Source organism: Thermothelomyces heterothallicus (genome assembly GCF_042370625.1).
Source record: "Thermothelomyces heterothallicus CBS 202.75 unplaced genomic scaffold P884_scaffold_24, whole genome shotgun sequence".
In the NCBI taxonomy this organism is placed as follows: Eukaryota; Fungi; Ascomycota; class Sordariomycetes; order Sordariales; family Chaetomiaceae; genus Thermothelomyces; species Thermothelomyces heterothallicus.
The window spans coordinates 28576-45692 of NW_027192585.1; the positions used below are offsets into that span (position 1 = coordinate 28576).

Here is a 17117-nt window from a genome sequence, read left to right on the forward strand (position 1 = left end):
GCAATCAAGGCGACGTGGAAACCGAGTCCTTCGGTGTCGTTTGTTGCCTTCCGAGAGATAAACAGCTGGATGCGCGCGCAACCGAAGCAGCCAAGCGGGTCATTCCACCACCTGACCCTTGCCCAGGCCAGCTGGCCAAAGCTTGAGCCTCCAGGACACGTGCTGGGTCACGAGCAGTGGATTGGGGTCCCTTATCGGCCCACGTCGGGGGGTCCTGTCTCCTGATAACGCCCCAACATTACACACCGAGTACCGGAACTTCGATGTCGGCACTTTTAATGGTCGCCCTGCAATACCTGTTTGGCGCAAGTTCATTAATAATATGACTTATTGGCATTGCGGTGGAAGAAGGAATGGATACTCAACTCGCAAGCACGTATTGGCGAACGAGGTTTGGGTGTTATGCAGTTCGGTGCGGCCTCGCCGAGTGTACCTCGAAGCCCCGTATTTTCTAGCCCACCTCAGGAAAGAGGGGCCAGCAGCGTGGGGGAGGATGAGCTCCCCTCCATCGAAGGGGGTCAATTTTTCTCCCCGAACAGATCTCCCAACATTTTCTCGCCGGCCCCGATCCCTTTTCCTGTTTCCGCTCCCTCGACCGTTGAATTGTCGCGGTTTTCTGAGGTAAGTTTATTCTTTTTTTCCCTGGTCATCTTCAGTTCTGATTCGTTGTGTATCTTTTCCTCTCTTACATCGTGGGGCAAGCCCAACCAACAGCCACTCGCCCTGCCCGTGTACGACGAGTTCGGCTGGCTTTGGATGGAAGTTATCCATTGTGCCGGTGCTGCACTCAATTCTTCCTGATACATATTCTGTCCCAAAGCCCACTTGCAAACCTAGACCCCGAATTCAGTTATTTCTCGCGCAAGCGCTTTCGCCTCCGGAGTCGGAGATTGCTAACCGGATCGGTTTCAGGCTTTCGAGTTCCTAACTTGTTTGGATCCCTCTGCCTCGCGCGATTTTTTTGCGAACACCGTCCAAAGATCCTTCAGCGTGTTACTCTCCACAATGGCGACTGCTCTCGACCATCTCCAGCTCGGCGGCAAGATCGAATGGCTGTCGCAGCTGGACACGGCGTACCAGCCGGAGCGGAACCTGCGCCGGACGTCGATCATCTGCACCATCGGCCCCAAGACCAACTCGGTTGAAGCCATCAACAAGCTTCGCGAGGCTGGCCTGAACGTTGTGCGGATGAACTTCTCCCACGGCAGCTACGAATATCACCGTACGTCCCCTGCTTGCCAATGTCGATCTCCGATCCGATGTTGGTGGATGCCCGGGTCCCGCTCAACAATATTCGGCCCCACCAACGCAGTCTCCCCTTACTACGCCGCAATATCTTGGCATTGTGAAGACAAAATAGGTAGTTAACCGCTGAGTGTGCAGAGAGCGTCATCGACAATGCCCGCCAGGCTGAGAAGGTCCAGAAGGGCCGCCCGATTGCCATCGCTCTTGATACCAAGGGGCCGGAAATCCGGACGGGTAACACCGTTGACGATGCCGATCTCCCAATCTCGGCCGGCCACATCATCAACATCACCACCGACGAGAAATATGCGACGGCCTGCACTACCGAAAACATGTAAGTTTTCTTGTTCTACCGTGAAACCTCAAGGCTGACTTTTCGCAAGGTACATCGACTACAAGAACATCACCAAGGTGATTGAGCCCGGGCGCATCATTTACGTGGACGACGGTGTGTTAGCATTTGAGGTGCTTGAGGTTGTGGATGACAAGAACATCAAGGCGCGCGCGCGGAACAATGGCTTCATCTCGTCTCGCAAGGGTGTTAACCTGCCCAACACGGATGTCGACCTGCCCGCCCTCTCAGAGAAGGACAAGGCCGACCTCCGGTTTGGTGTCAAGAACAATGTCGACATGATCTTTGCTTGTGAGTCCTCGTTTGGGGCTGCCGAGAGGCCCAGAAGCCATGTATCCTCGGAGCGCAGGTCTGTCTAACATGAGCTCACAGCCTTCATTCGGAGGGCGCAGGACATCAGGGACATTCGCGAGGTTCTTGGTGAGGAGGGGCGCCACATCCAGATCATCGCCAAGATTGAGAACCGCCAAGGTCTTAACAACTTCCCCGAGATTCTCGCCGAAACTGACGGCGTGATGGTTGCCCGTGGTGACCTTGGTATCGAAATTCCGGCTGCAGAGGTGTTCGCTGCTCAGAAGAAGATCATCGCCATGTGCAACATTGCCGGCAAGCCCGTCATCTGCGCAACGCAAATGCTCGAGTCCATGATCAAGAACCCCAGGCCCACCAGGGCTGAGATCAGCGACGTCGGCAACGCTGTCACCGACGGCGCGGACTGTGTCATGGTAGGGTAGCTCTTACGTACCCGGCACCGAGTCACGCTAATGTGTCATGATAGCTTTCCGGCGAGACTGCCAAGGGCAACTACCCCTTCGAGGCTGTCCGCGAGATGAGCTTAGCCTGCCTCAAGGCCGAGAACTCGATCCCATATGTCAGCCACTTCGAAGAGTTGTGCACCCTCGTCAAGCGGCCCGTGTCAATTGTCGAGTCTTGCGCCATGGCTGCTGTCCGCGCTTCGCTTGATCTCAACGCCTCCGCCATCTTTGTACTCTCCACGTCCGGCGAGTCAGCCCGGCTCATCTCTAAGTACCGGCCTGTGTGCCCAATCATCATGATCACCCGCAACCCCTCTTCTTCCCGGTATGCCCACTTGTACCGGGGCGTCTATCCGTTCCTCTTCCCCGAATCCAAGCCCGATTTCAGCAAGGTCAACTGGCAAGAGGATGTCGACCGTCGTATCAAGTGGGGTCTCCACCATGCCATCGACCTGGGCATCCTCACCGAGGGCGAGACTGTCGTGGTTGTGCAGGGCTGGAAGGTATGGTCGAACCTTATCTGGGCGTTCATCACACTGAAAATTACTAACCGTAACGACTATAGGGTGGTATGGGTAACACGAACACCCTCCGGATTGTCAAGGCTAATGTCGAGCACCTCGGCATTGGTCAGCCTCACTAATCGACCTGCTTTGTTTGTACACGGTTCACGGGACGGTAACACCTTGATACGGAAAGGACCTAGGTGGGAGCTACGCAATAGATCTGATATGACAAAGCTGCCACACTTTCATTGTTCTGCTCGTGCTGCTGTTCCCTCGAAGGAGCAATGCCCTGGCCGAATCTGAGCATGGGCCCAGGTTGGAATAACGGGAGAGTTTCCGGGTCTGACTAGCGGCCGTATCTCGGGTATGTATAACAATGGCTCCCTGAGGTCCCAGTGGACGAGTAAGCTCGTCTTTTGCTTACTCAGCTATCGGGAGCATCTTCGGCGGCTTCTTGCCCCGTTCACTCCTGCGTGTTTTCGGAGTGAGGCGCTGATGTGAAGGCGCTGATGTGAAGGCGCTGATGTGAAGGCGCTGATGTGAAGGCGCAGATGCTGACGGCACATGTGGCACAAGTGGAAGTGGTAATCCCAAAGGAAGGGGCCGAAAAGTTGAAAGATAGCTAAACGTGAAGGAACCTGGAGCAACCCGTGCTGCAACAAAACACTGTAGCAGGCACGGGATTACACTACCTTAGTGCTCAGTCATGTGGAGTTAGTGTATGCAGTTACGTGCACTACACTAGTACTGAGTGTACCTAGTGGGTCAGTTGGCGGTGCTTTGAGTTTAACAGGGAGTGGGTCAGCAGTGCATCGCAGTGACCAATCATGCTACGGATTAACCAACTAACTAACGTACGGAGTATGCAGCACTGCGATGGGCATGCAGTGGCAGCGTTGCGCGTGGCATGTGCTCGTGGACTTCACTCTCTGCGCTGCTGTAGCTCCAGGCATCTGCACCTCACCTATTCTCTGGTATGCACCTGCCTTGAAACTGCTCTTTCCACCTTATACTCGCCTTTGAAGCTGTGCTGGTCCCTTCCAGGCTAGATCGCGAGAGCCGCTTTTCAAGGCTGCTACCCTCCATTTCCGGACCGTATTGCAGCTGCTACCACTGCTTCGTACAAACTGTTGGATGTCAACCGGTCATCGCCGATGCGCGAGCCAGCCTAACACATCACAACTCCTCTGTGCCGCATCGATAGCATGTCTTCCAAATCTTCTTACCTCCCTCGTCTGGAGTTCTCTCATGGCGACGGGCCTATTCTTCCGTTGCACAACCGAACGAGTCCCCCGATCCGCAAGAAGCACAGCGAGTACAGCCTCTCGGAGCTCTCTCCCCGGCCCGACGACGGCTTGTTGTCCTCGGCGCCGGAGAACGACCGCAATACTGCAGTTTCTTCTCGGCGGGGCTCTTCCCCTTCGGCCAGATACCACGACTGGACAACCGATACAGCCTCCTCGAAAACCAGAGCCGAACCGCCTCCCTTGTTCGCAGGGCCACCGCCTCCCATTGCGACTTCGCAGATGCTATTCCGTGACGAAGAGGACAGGGACGCATCGTCAGCCTCCTCGCGACACTTTAGGGCGACGTCGCTCGCGCGCAACATTGGCAGCGTCCTCTTCGACCGCAATACCCCCTCGCCAAACCGCACTAGGAACAGAGACTACGACCCGAAACCCGACGCCATCTGGCGCAACCTTCAACGCCGCGAGCGCGCGCTCCAGAAAGAACTCCAACACCTCCTCGACGCCCAATCGGCCGGCCTCGCCGCGAACCTCGGCTCAGACGACGGTGCACCAGGCGTCAGCAACGCCTCTTCCGACTCCGGAGCAAGAAGCATTGCACCAGCAACAAGCCCAACACCAATCACCGCGCGCACCGCCGGCTCCTCGCAGCGATCACAGCCGCGCCACGTCACGTTCGAGGACCGCCGCCACCGCCGCCACCACCACCACCACCACGACGCCGCGGCGTCCACCAGCAGCGTAACCTCGTCGGGCACGCTCGTCCCCGTACGGCAGCCACGGCCCAAGCCCGTGGGCCTGCGCGCCGCGCGCGCGGGTCTCGCGCGGTCCATCGCCCTGCTCGCGGATCTCAAGGCGGAAGAGGACGCGCAGCTGGCCGCGGCGCTGAGCGCGCGCAAGCAGGCGCTGGCGCAGCTCCGCCGGTGGACCGCGCGGCGGGAGGGCATCGCCGAGGAGCTGCGGCTGCTCGAGGCCGACCACGACGAGGGCGCGCCAGGGCGGGAGCTGCGGGAGCTGGAGGGCGAGCGCGACGCGGTCGCGGGGGAGATTGCCGAGCTGGAGGAGCGGCTGGCCTCGCTGAAGCGGAGGCGCGCTCGGCTGGATGAGCGGCTGGAGGAGGTGCGGAGCCGCAGAGAGGCCGGCCTGAGCGGCTACCGCGGCGCGCTGAGAGAGGTGGAAGGGAAGATCGGCGAGCTGTTGATTCGGCCGGGCGTGAGGCCTCTGGATGGAGAGTTCTTTTCGTCCCCGGCCAGTGACCACGAGGGCGGAAGAGGGATCAGGGAGTCACCAGGCGGGGTGGAGTTTCTGCAGCTTAGGCCCGAACGCAGGACGGCGGAGATGGCGAGGGAGTGGTGGGAAAATGAGGTGGTGATGCTGGAAAAGAGGAAAAAGGAAGTTGACAAGGAACGCACCGCGCTGGAGCAGGGAGTGGAAGTATGGAGGGGTGCGGTCAAGCTCGTGTCGGAGTTTGAGGCCGAGCTGAGGAACCAGCTTCGAGAGAGCGGGAACGCGGAAGGCGGCAGCGGCAACGGGAAGGGCAAGAACAGAGAAGGCGACCCGGCAACACCACCGTCTCCCGAGCAGACCATGCTCGCGCAACTGGACAGGATGCAGGGTGTTATGGAGGGTCTCGAGGAGCGGTTGCACGTCGCGGAACAGAACGGCTGGAACTTGCTGATATGCGCCATTGGCGCCGAGCTGGAAGCCTTCCGCCAAGCGGACAGCATGCTACGGGAAGCCTTGCGGTCCGCGGGAGTCAACGTTGGAGACGACGATGGGACGCATGGGGACTCGACGCCGCGTTTGGGCAAGTCCACGGGTCTCGAAAACTCGGGCCAGAGAGTGGACAGGGCCGAAACGAGCGGCGAGGGAAAGCTTGTGGATCTGCATGACGGCGACTCGAAACAAGACAGGGATCCCGAGAGCGATAACGAAGTACCTCCGGACCTGCTTGTTTCGGCGCAGGAGGACCCTGAGCCGGAGAGCCCCGGCTTGAGCAGAGAGAACAGCAATGAGATTCCCGCGGAATTTCTCAGGGAGCATAACGATGATGAAGGGTTCCCCGGTTTGGGGGCCATGACTTAATAATGCTGCCGCCGCCTCAGGAAAGCCCCTAAACTGAGACGGGCAGATAATGATCACTCATGAGAGCGATCATCCAGAGGTTATGATTTGTTAGCAGGCGGGGGGGTGTTTCTCGGAGCACAGCAGCGTTGCTACATTGTTATATGAGGCATGATTACGGCTCTCGAGATGTGTTTATGTCGAACATGAGGAATGATTATTATGTCTAATGGTACTGTACATGATAAATATACCCGGACCGGAACCAAGCCTTACCACATCGAGACGCTCTCGCAATGTGGAAATGGATCTTTTTCATGATGCTACCGTGATAGCGAATACAGGGCGAGCTGGTTTCGGGAAACGGAGGCTGATTTCTGCCCACAAAGGATCTGTTCCTACGCCTGGGGAGGCTCATGAGCGAGAGGGGCGCAGACGACAAAGATTAGACGGCCTCCCCCCTGCGCCCCCCTCCTCTCCCGCCCACCCCCGCTCCAGATCGTGACAGAATCTCTTGACTTTGCACTTCTCCGTATCATCTACTATTTGACATGTAATTAATTTCTACTCCCAAGATCATACGGTTGATCGGAGCGCTTAAATACTATCAGACCTTAAATACGATGCCGAGGCAGAGTGATGAAATCGACCATCCTCCTCGCAGCAATATCTACATTTACATCGACCATGCAAACCTCTAGATCCAGGGACAGAAGACGTACGCCGAGAAGAAGAGGCTGAAGGTGTCCTGGGACCCCCGACCTGGCGCTTTGACATCGGCCGTCTTCGAGGCTGCGGGAAGATCGGGGAACATGAGATGCATCGCTGCAAGGAGAGAGGCGTTCCTGATTACCTTACGGCAGCCATTAGCACTGGCGGAATACTGGCATCCTGCTTCTTCCGGTCTTTTTTTCTTGCTCCATCACTCTCGTTTAATTAATCATATTCAACGTTCGACCTAGTCTGGTTAGAGCCTCAAAGGACATCTTCCCCCTCGGCCGCGTTCACCCGGTCCCTGACGACCCTCTCCACCGCCGCCTCCGCCTCTTCGTCCCCGTCCAGCAAGTCCAGCCACGTGTTCTTGATCCCCTCGCTCGCCAGCAACAAGTCGGCCACCCTCGCCACCGTCGCCCTGCTCACATTGCCCCTCACATCCCCCGTCTTACCCAGCTCGACCCGTCCCGCCGGCCCGAGCGTGAGCGTTCCCGGCCGCAGATTGATACCCACGAAGGCGTCCCCTCTCTCCTTGGACACGGCGTAGAGCGCCTCATCGGCGGCCAGCTTGGCGCGGTAGTAGTGCGGCAAGACCTGCTCGTTGAGGTGCCGGGCCGCGGCCCAGGCCTCCTCGGACCACCAGGCGGGCCGGCCGCGCCGTGAGGCCAGGTACGAAACCATCAGAAAGCGGGTGACGTGCGGGGCCGCGGCCGCGGCACGGATGAAGTGGATCGCGGCGTCGCGGTCGATGGCGTAGGTCTCGAGGCCCCTTCGTCAGAACCTTGTTTCAACTAATACACACGAGAGAGAGGAGGAAGAAACACTGAGGGGGAGAATATTAACATGACCGGCACGGGCAGGTAGTAACCACTTACTCGTTCAGGACCCCCTTTCCCACCAGCCCCTATGGTGTAATTAACACTGCGTTAGCAAGAACAGGTCGTTCCTAAAACGATAGACGCGCCCGAACACCGCGGACATGAAGGCTCCAGACAAAGATATATCAATGATATGGAAGATGCGAGACTTACCAGCACTCCAGACGACATAATCTCCTCCCCACTCGGAAATCACCTTCTCCGCGTCGCTCTCGCTCTTCACCTCCTCCAGACTCCGCACAAGCACCTTCAACTTCCCCGTCCCCTGCCCCCCGTCCTTGGGAACCAGCCCCTGGATGGTCGGCGCCTGCTCCTCTGTGCGGATCACGCTCGTCACGTCCCACCCGCGGCGCAGCAGTAGCGGGGTGAGCAGCTGGGCGACCTTGCCGTGACCGCCGAGGAGTAGGACGTGGTGCGGGGTAGGGGGCATGACTATTGTTGCTTCGTTCTCGAGTTTTCTCTTGGAGACTCGGCGTCGGTAAAAGACGTCGGCTTGTTGTTTCCCTCTCTCCTTTTGCCAAGAACTTGTAGCGAGTTTGATCCGAGAAGGTTGATGCGAAGGGGGTTGTTTTCGAAACAGCACTTATGGGTTGGGATAATAAAGCATCGGGGTCCGATTTGTCAACTTTGGGCAGGCATGATGTCATCCGCGGCCTCCTTGGAGCCGGAAGTCCCGGGTTGGGCTGAGGCGGGCCCGAGTCGCCGACTGCACGGCCACGGGAACCCTGCACGGGAAGTTCGGTCCACATGTCGAGACCCGCCTTGAGTAGACGATAAAGTCTTGGCCCTAACCCCCTCCTCCCCGAAAAGACTTCTTGAGGGTGCTCTCTGGGGTCCCGAGAACGCTCGACTTCTACAGCGTATCTTGCCTCACTTTTGTCGCTTTCGTCGAAATGGTTTTCCTTTCTGCCGTTTAGTTTGTTCAGACGAGCCGCTCAGGGAGAGAGTGCCAGAAGGTTGGGCTCAACGGAGTAATATGATCACTCGTCCTACTCTACCAGGCGTCTGGTAATCTGTGAGAGACCGTCATCAGGCGGTTAGATGCGGCCGTTCAGGCATGATCAGTAACTAAGATCTTGCCTACGGTTTGTTAGTCGTGGGACATATGCTGCTTTTAAGCCACCGTGAGCTCGGCACCTGCTGCTCTGCACCGAAGCACCGTTGGACGATGAGTGTTAACCTAATATATGGTGCTACGCTTGCGCGATGAGACGGCTCTTTATTGTCGTTTGATTACGGGTAGAGCCGAGAAGGTTGCTCGCGCTTTCTGTGGATGGAAGGGCAGAGCTGATAATTACTCTAAGGTCGCTCACGCTGTGAGTGGACTTTCTCGGACCGGACCAGGTTTGGTGGCTTACAAATTAATTAGATGCCATCAGCGTTGGCTTGGCTGGCCGTTTTGGCTTGAAATGAACTGCAAGGCCCACGAGGTCCGGCTGGATCACGCCAGTTAGCTCTTCCCGTAGTGGATCAGAATACTAAAGTCACCATCTGAGAGGTGCGGGAGCACGGACTACCGCACTTTCTCACTCTTTGACTCGATTCCTCTGAAGGGGTGTCCAACTTGTGACGGATCGACGTTAGAAAGCATATACGTCCGGGTCGAGTATTCGTTCTTCATGCCCCAACCCCCGTACGGGGGCGAGCGCGTTGCCTCAGCCGGGGCTGGGGCGTTGTTGCCCGGAGGTGCTAGATCCCGGCGAGCACCTCCGGACATGGACGACAAGCTGGTGAAAGCCCCAGCCCCGGCCAGGCAAGGCTGTCAGTGCCGTGCACGGGGGTTCAGGGCAAGAGTAGTCAAGGGGACAAGGAGCTCAGGAACAGACGGCAGGTTTTACGCCGCCTTTTCCTTGAGCCCACCGGTGTGGAGGAAGAGACGACGCCTCCCCTCGGGCTGGCCGAGGAGAGGAAGGAGGGGAAAGGGTCGCACGGTCGCTGGTCGGCGTCGGGCCGTTGTCGAAAAACACCTAATTAATTATTGATAATCAGAGGCACCCGCTGTATGATAACTCAAGAGAAAAGCAGGAAAACAAAAGCAGAAAAGAGCAAGACAGAAGGAGCAGGGCTAAAAAAGAAAAACAGAAAGTGAAAAAAAAAAAAAAAAAAAAAAAAAAAAAAAAAAAAAAAAAAAACAGAAAATCAAACAAGGAGAAAAGCAGAAACACAAACAAAGCAAACCGACGACAAGCAGAAAGCAGAGTCAAGCCACACTTGCGCTATGGAGAAAAGAGATGCAGAAATTCGCTGGGGATGGGGGGAATGCCCCCGGGAAGACCACCGGGAAGGGGAAGGACAAACGCTGAGGCCTCCACTGGTTTGGCATGCTCAACCGCCGGGGGGGCTGGCTCCGGATCCGGCCTCGTTGACAGCGCGGGGTGCTTGTGGCGCTCGAGTCGACTCCGGATGGGACAGTCGGCCCTGTTCCGCAGCATGTGCTTGTGGGCGCGTTGGAACAGCAAGCGCCAGGCGTAGGCCTCGAGGGACTCTCTGTCGAAGTCGGCCGGGAGGAGCTGCCGGTGGACTCTCCTGCGGCTTTGCCACCTGACGAGTTCCCGGACCCTGGGGTGCACCACGGCTTCGATGGCCTCGATCCTTTCCGGCGTCGATCTCCCGCTGCTGTCGGCTTCGTCGATCCGCGCGTCGAGGAGCTCGTCCATCCATTCGTCGCGCGTCGTGGGGTGTGGCTCGACCACGGCCCCCGATTCCAGGCAGCGGGCGGCGTCGGCAAACCGGACGGAGCGGCCTTGGCGACCCGAGCTCTTGAGGCAGCTCTTCTAGGGCGGCGTCGGGTTCGAGACCGAGACGACGGGAGGCCAGTCGTAGAAGGGGTCCTCCAGACCCGGGAGCAGCGAAGGGGCGGCGCTGCAGTCGACGCGGTCGGCGGCGGGCGCGCGGGCGAAAGACTCCGCGGAGGCCATGGCGGAGTCAGCGAGCGACAAAAAAAAAAAAAAAACTAAAGTCAGCAAAGTGACAAAAGCGAGCGAACTGGAATCTTATTCCCGTTAGCGAGCGGCAAGTTAGCAACGTCTCAAAGTGTCGATGCGCGAGCAGATGGCGTCTTGTGTTGCGGTCGTTATCACTCGAGCAGTATGCCAACTTTGGGTGGGAAAAGGGAAAGGAAGAGAAGCAGAAGACGCGGGGGGGGAAGACACGTATTTATAGACCTCAAGGGGCCCCCTAAGTGGCTCAGTATTTGATGTTGACACTGACGACAAGTGATGACGCGTTACCGTGACTCAACAGTTTCAGATCTGGCAGTGCATGTTTGTATGTGGAAGAATATGAGAGTTGGCTTCCACGAAAATCGCATAATTATGCTTGGAGTTAGGCCGCATGTGATGGCTTTGGGAAAGCTCCATCCAGGCTCCTTGTCTGCCCTCCACAACTGCCCAATTAGTGGCCGTAGTATTCCACGATCAACCTCAAGCCCTTGACCTCGAAGAAGGCGATGTGAAATACGTCGCAGGCAGACTGATACACCTTTCCGGTCCCGCCACAGCGCAGGTTTCCTCGGTCCGGCTGTAGCTAAGGATGTGGTACCTTGTTTACTTCAGCGTTACACATTGAATGGCAACTGCTATTGATGTAAACGTGCTGGTTTCCTTGGCAACTCTGGGGAAACAAAACTCAGTCACCAGGGCCGGTATGCATGTCTTGAGGTGGACTGTTGTCGAAACGGAGCAAAAATACCGGGGAATCGGCCCTTGCAAGCCGTAGCAAACCGCTGGTGAAGACCCGAGCACCTCGGAGACTCCTGGCTGTAACGGCCTGATAACGGTATTTTCTAAATCATTAAGGGCGTAATGAAATTTACGAGCTTAGTGCTGCTCGGCATTCTTCCATTCAGTATTATTATCAGTGACTCGTGGTGAGCTGCCACTCTAGCGTTTAGTTCATATTACAGGATTACACATTGAAAGAGGCAAAGTAGGAAGGCAGGACCTGTTCATGGTGGTGGAAGTTTTCCTACCACTCATGCGTTGGTTTGGTTCTCTCCGTTTGGTTCATCAACAGTCTGATCACCTAATGTAAGATGATTCAATACTAGCCACGATGGGGAGATGCTGTGATAATATTAAAACCTTTTTAGAGGCTGCCATAGTTTAGAATGTGCAGCTACCATCTAACTTATTATCACCGCAAGTTTCTATACGGTCTGAGGCAGAGGTACCTGCCATCTGTTTCCTCTCTGCACCTTCTTCACGTTCACAAAAATGCGTCAAATGTTGAATTGGGTAGACGTGGGTCAAAATGCGTACGGATTAACACCACAACGTAAACGTATTATTATCTATCATTGTGTCGCGTAGTTTGTAAATATAATCAGGGACGGTGTATGCAGCTCAGGAATATGGTGGAGGTCATATTAATAATAAAAAGCCAGGTATTAATTACCATGAAAAGACCTCAAACACAAACTGGCTCCAAGAACAAGCATATATGCACGTACACTACCCAGTTCCATTGCTAGACATCTCAGTTCTTCAAGTACATTACGAGCATTAAGAGGCGTTTCCTGAAACCTTCTAAACAAGATCATCTATAGCTCGGCATATCACATTACAACTTATCCCCGCTTAGACTCCCCCATCCTGATCCGACCCAGCATAACACAGCACATCAAATACTTTGACAAAGCAAACAGCTTTTACAGAACCAGAAAGTCCAACTCCCGGTTCCTTTCGCCCGCCGAACCGGGTATCGAAGCCGTCGGCGACCCCGCACCCGCCACCGCACCATCACAGGTCCCACCATTGCCCATGTTGCTACCGGCCCCGGCACCTCCAGAACCAGAACCGGAAGCCGAAGCCGCGGCCGCGGCCGCCGCGGCAGCGGCCCGAGCCCTCGCTCTGGCCCGCGCAGATCCCACCGCCTCCTCGACACTCTGCACCAGCTCGTCCAGCGTGACTGGAGTCATGGGTGGGGGCGGTGGCGCCAAGGGTGGTGCGGTGTTGGTGCTTGCAACAGCCGTCGTCGCCGTCGCCGTCGTCGTCGTCGTCGTAGTTGTCGTCACTGCCGTAGTCTCATTGAGACTCGCGGTGAGACCTGTAGAGGCAGAAGCGGCGGGGGCAGGCGCAGGGGACGGCGTTGTTACGTTAAATGCGGCAGGAGGGGAGGTGGTGTTGAGCCAGTCCATCGCGTCGACGGTGATGCTATCCTCGGTGGTGTCGTTGTTGCCCGAGGATAGAGAGGAGCCAGCTGCTGTGGGAGTCGTGCCTGTAGCCCTCATGGGGTCTGGCCCCAGATCAAACCCGGTCCCGAGCTCCGTCTCGAGAGAGAGCACGTACGGGTCCCGGCAAATCGGCGTCCCGTCTGCGGTGGCGTGGGCGAGGCTGTTGCGTGGTTCGGTTGGGGCAGGAAGTGCTTCTCCAGCTTGCTGGTGGTTTCCGGTCGTGGTGGATGGGGGGGTGTCGTGGGTCGGGGATGGGGCTAGCGCCTTGCTTGGCTCGGCGAGCCACTCTTCAATCGTCCTGTCTACTGCAGTGTCGTCGTCATCCTCGGGCGCAGCAGGCGTTTTGTCGGAGGCTGACGTCGGGATTGGCGGTGTAGTGGAAGAGGGAGGTTCCTTGATTTGCGCGGGCGCCTTGGTCAGGCTTCCGCTGAGGGCGAAAAGATCTCCCGACATGCTAGGAACCAGGACTGGAGCGGAAGAATCAGCCTCAGCCGCTGGCCACTCCTGGGAGTTGGTACTGTCGCCACCGGCATTGATGAAGTCCACAAACGATGCATGAAACAAGTCGAGATCAAAATTGCCGGGCTCGGACGGTGTCTGGTCAAGTACGGCAGAGTTGACGCTATGGCTCTGAGCCGATCCTGGAGAGGATGGGCAACCCTGGTGGGAGTTGGTCAGGAACGAAGGGGTGATGCACGAGAAGTCCACCGAAGACAGGCTGGAGAGACGGCGGCGTTTACTCGCGCGGTCGTCTTCGTGAATGGTCTCCAGTCGATCGGTGTGCAAGCGAGTGTTTTCGGCCCCGCCAGCCCACCGATTGCTGCCAAACGCCATGTTGTTGCTGCCCTGGTACCGGCCGACTAATGAGCTGACGTCGAAGCCACCGGACTTAACCATCTCGGACCGAATCTCAACGAGCATGGTCTTGAGAAGTTGATACATCCTTGCGGCTGGCTGGTAGAGGTGGCTCATGTCGTAGATGGCAGTGGAAAGGACTTGGAGGTATCGCAGATTGCTCTGGTGATCCAGCTCGGCGCTCTTGTGCGCCAGAGCAGCCATCAGTGCGAGCGCTGCTGTTCCTGCGTACTGGACTGACGTCAACACGACCCGCCTGCCATCGAACCGCTGGCGCTGGTGCCAGAAGATGCGAGCGATTCGGATTGCATGTTGTGTGCACATGCTCCGAGACATTGAAGCCCTGTTGTCGTGGTGTGGGAGAGGCGCCATCCACGAGGGGAGTCCCGTGCCGTCCTCCTGAGTTGGCGATTCGGGACTCGGGTAGCGAGCGGCCGCCGTTCCGTCCAGAGATAACGGGCCATACTTGGCCCAAGGTCTGTGCAGAAGAATCATGCACACATGGAACTGCAGATGAAGCATGAAGAAGCCCATGGGTGCAGACTTGATGTTGACAGGCTTCCAGGCCAAGCTCTCGGGAAGCCTGCGGTACCAGTTATGGAAGAGGCGCTCCAGCCCGACAAAGTGAAGGTATGCCCTATCTTCAACCGTCTTTGTCGGAAAGAGGTGGGCAGGGCCGTAGGTCGAGTTTTGAAAGTCTGCGACTTTGCCAGCCAGCTCCAACAGTTCAAACATCTGCCGGTGGATAGCAGCATGGCTCGCCACAGTCCCGATGCTCGAGTCTACCAAGGGCTTCCCGGTTGCCCTTGGCAGCACGTCTGCGCCGATGTCTTGGGTTTTGATGGCGGTTGGTCGGCCCAGGAGCAGTGCCCACTTCCGATCGAACATGACGCAGGACGTCATAACCTGCCGACGTGTCTGTCTTTCAAGTTCCGACATACTCGCCGCGGTTGTATTGACGTGGAGTCCGATATCGAAAGCGAGGCGGTTCGCCATGCCTTCGACCTTGTCAGCACCCGTAGCGAGTCTCCCGAATTAGATCGCGACTTACCAGAGTACATCCACCCGGTGGCGTCCCGGCCTACGCCACACTCCAGATCAGCCAGAAGCAGAAGCGCCTGGACACTCGGGACTCCGCCTGGCCTCTCGAGCTCGGCTCCCAACATGGCCTTGGCTTCGCGGTGAAGTGTGCTTTCCCGGTTTCCCACCATAATCATCTTGACATCTTCTCGATCCCAGTCGGCGAAGCGAAAGCCGACAGCAAGCATGGCGAGGTGTAGAAACAGGGAGTAGAACCTCGAATCCCCGGTCGTCCGACCGGTCTCAAAAGCGGATCCGTCAACAACTTGTTGCCAGGAGTTGTAGTACTCCCAAAAACACCTCATTAGGTAGTCGTAGGTGGCTGGCCTCAGCCCTACGATGAGCTGCTCGGCCCTGCTGAGGTGATCGGACCGCTCTAACGGAATAAGGCTGCTCGTTTGTTTCGCATAGACATGGCTGTTCGCTGTGGGGCCGAAGAACCTCGTCCTTCCAACAGACTGGTCCAAGACGTAGCTCCCCTTCGTGCAGAGGAGATGTCTCGTTCCGCTCTCCTTCTTCGGCTCAGGCTCCTGCAGCAACAGAGGATCGATCATGCGGGAGTGGCTCGCGTGACCCCCCGAGGAAAATGTTTTGGATTGCGGTGTCTCAGCCAGAATGACGTCCTCGTCCCCTGATCCGGGAGGAGTTGGAGGTTGGTTCAGGGGTGGTGGCGCAGTCTTCCCTGCTTCTGAGCTCTTCGATTGTTCACCGTTGGTTTGACTCTGGCGTTGCTCTTGCTGCTGCCTTGCCTGTGCTTCTTGTCTCGTCTTGGGCGGGTGCACGGCGGGGGGAGGGATGACGCCACGTTCCTTAAGCATTGCCTCAAGCAGGCTTATCCTGTTCGACAAGGAGGACATGTATGCCTTGGATATGGGACTTATGCGCATTAGAATGACTGGTTGCGCCCGAGCCAGGGGCAGTCACCTACCGCCTCCGCTCATCGTCATCCTTGATGATGCATGTAGACCCCGTCCTTTTGCACTGAGTGCATTCTGTCTCCCCTTCACTTACAACGCACCGTATCCTCCTTTCGCGACAAGATGCGCAGGCGATCGAGGCACGATGACGGATGTGTGGTTTTGTGGACGAGCGTGATGACGGAGCAGGACTTATTGCGTGCTCCGAGCTCGCCCTGTCACTCTCCCCCTCAGAGCGCGACCTCCGCTTCCCGCCCGCAATTGTAGCTGCCGTCATGGTTCCAAGCGATTGTCAATTAGCCGAGTGTAGACTGCAATTGCTGTGGTCTGCAGGATGTCCCCGTTTAGGCTTTCACTGTGATGGCTCTCACGAGTCAGGGCAGCAGGACGAGCAGCGGAAGATGGGAAGAGAGAAGAGCCTCAAAGAGAAAGCGACGGCGGGATCCAGACTGGCGGGTACACGCCGGCGGACCCGTGTTTGTTAAATGTGGTCTCCCCTGGGCGCCGTGGTCAACAGCCGTGCCGAGAGATGGAAACTTGTCAGGTTCTAGCAAGGGCAGCTTGCAAGCACCCCGCAGCCGTTCACTGCTAACGTTACTGGGGACGGCCTTGCTCAGACAGGGCGCCGGGGCAATTCTTGTTGGGACCAGCTGGCCCACCGGACATTCCCAATAAGTAATCCGTACACTAGACGCATCGTCGAGTCCACACGGGGCTGGTCAAACGCCTGCCAAGGGGAGAAAAACCCGGGCTTTGGGGGCGTCAACGGAATCCACTAGCATTCCATGAGGCCCAGGATTGCAGGTGACTGGTGGGAGTTTCCTCCCGCGCTAGACTCGATAGCTCCTAGGCCATGGCTGCCTCGTGGCGGATAGCGTCCACGGCTTTGAGAGTCTTTCGGCGGTTCGGTCATAGCCAAAGGGCGGCAATTCCATTCGTTCGTTCAACTGCGCGACCCGGCCCGAGGTCCCAAGCCGATTCGCCAATGGCAGGGGTCAGAAGGGTCGACAAGGACCCAACGCTGGCCCCTGATGCCCCGCAGTGATCCTAGTCCAGCGGGAACAACGACGGCCCCGCGAACCCCACCAGATCCAGGATGCGGAGATGCGACGGGGCTTTGAAGACATTGGAGACGAGATGTGGACTTGTGGGACGCATGTGTACTGTAGTGTACGCAGCAAGATGGCTTCTCCAGATCCGATGCAGGAAATGCTTTCAACCCAGCTTCATTTTCCAAGTCATTTGCATACCGTATAGTTGGAGGGAAATTGTAGGCTGCGCTAAGAAAGTGGGTGCTCCCGGACACCACGGTCTCTGATGTTCTCGAAGAT

At 57.2% G+C, this 17117-nt stretch overlaps 4 protein-coding genes across 4 annotated transcripts; 1 reads left to right on the forward strand and 3 right to left on the reverse strand.

Annotated features, from left to right (window-relative positions):
• Positions 1–1005: 1005 nt before the first annotated feature.
• On the forward strand, positions 1006–6190 carry P884DRAFT_279731 (pyruvate kinase; the record flags this gene model as incomplete). Its single annotated transcript, XM_069443350.1, has 9 exons — positions 1006–1226; positions 1629–1888; positions 1970–2322; positions 2376–2855; positions 2918–2981; positions 3563–3566; positions 3620–3622; positions 4063–4897; positions 5369–6190. The coding sequence occupies 9 exons, from the start codon at positions 1006–1008 to the stop codon at positions 6188–6190; spliced, it is 3042 nt and encodes a 1013-aa protein (XP_069294974.1).
• Positions 6191–7027: 837 nt separating this feature from the next.
• P884DRAFT_248761 (uncharacterized protein) lies at positions 7028–8191 on the reverse strand (the record flags this gene model as incomplete). Its single annotated transcript, XM_069440562.1, has 3 exons — positions 7028–7642; positions 7759–7787; positions 7915–8191. 3 exons carry the CDS (start codon positions 8189–8191, stop codon positions 7145–7147), a joined length of 804 nt encoding a protein of 267 aa, XP_069294975.1. The 3' UTR covers positions 7028–7144.
• A 1786-nt stretch (positions 8192–9977) lies between these two features.
• P884DRAFT_271919 (uncharacterized protein) lies at positions 9978–10679 on the reverse strand (the record flags this gene model as incomplete). Its single annotated transcript, XM_069442480.1, has 2 exons — positions 9978–10535; positions 10566–10679. 2 exons carry the CDS (start codon positions 10677–10679, stop codon positions 9978–9980), a joined length of 672 nt encoding a protein of 223 aa, XP_069294976.1.
• A 1730-nt stretch (positions 10680–12409) lies between these two features.
• On the reverse strand, positions 12410–15726 carry P884DRAFT_207595 (fungal-specific transcription factor domain-containing protein; the record flags this gene model as incomplete). The annotated part of the gene is made up of 2 exons (XM_069438801.1): positions 12410–14787; positions 14841–15726. 2 exons carry the CDS (start codon positions 15724–15726, stop codon positions 12410–12412), a joined length of 3264 nt encoding a protein of 1087 aa, XP_069294977.1.
• Positions 15727–17117: the final 1391 nt, after the last annotated feature.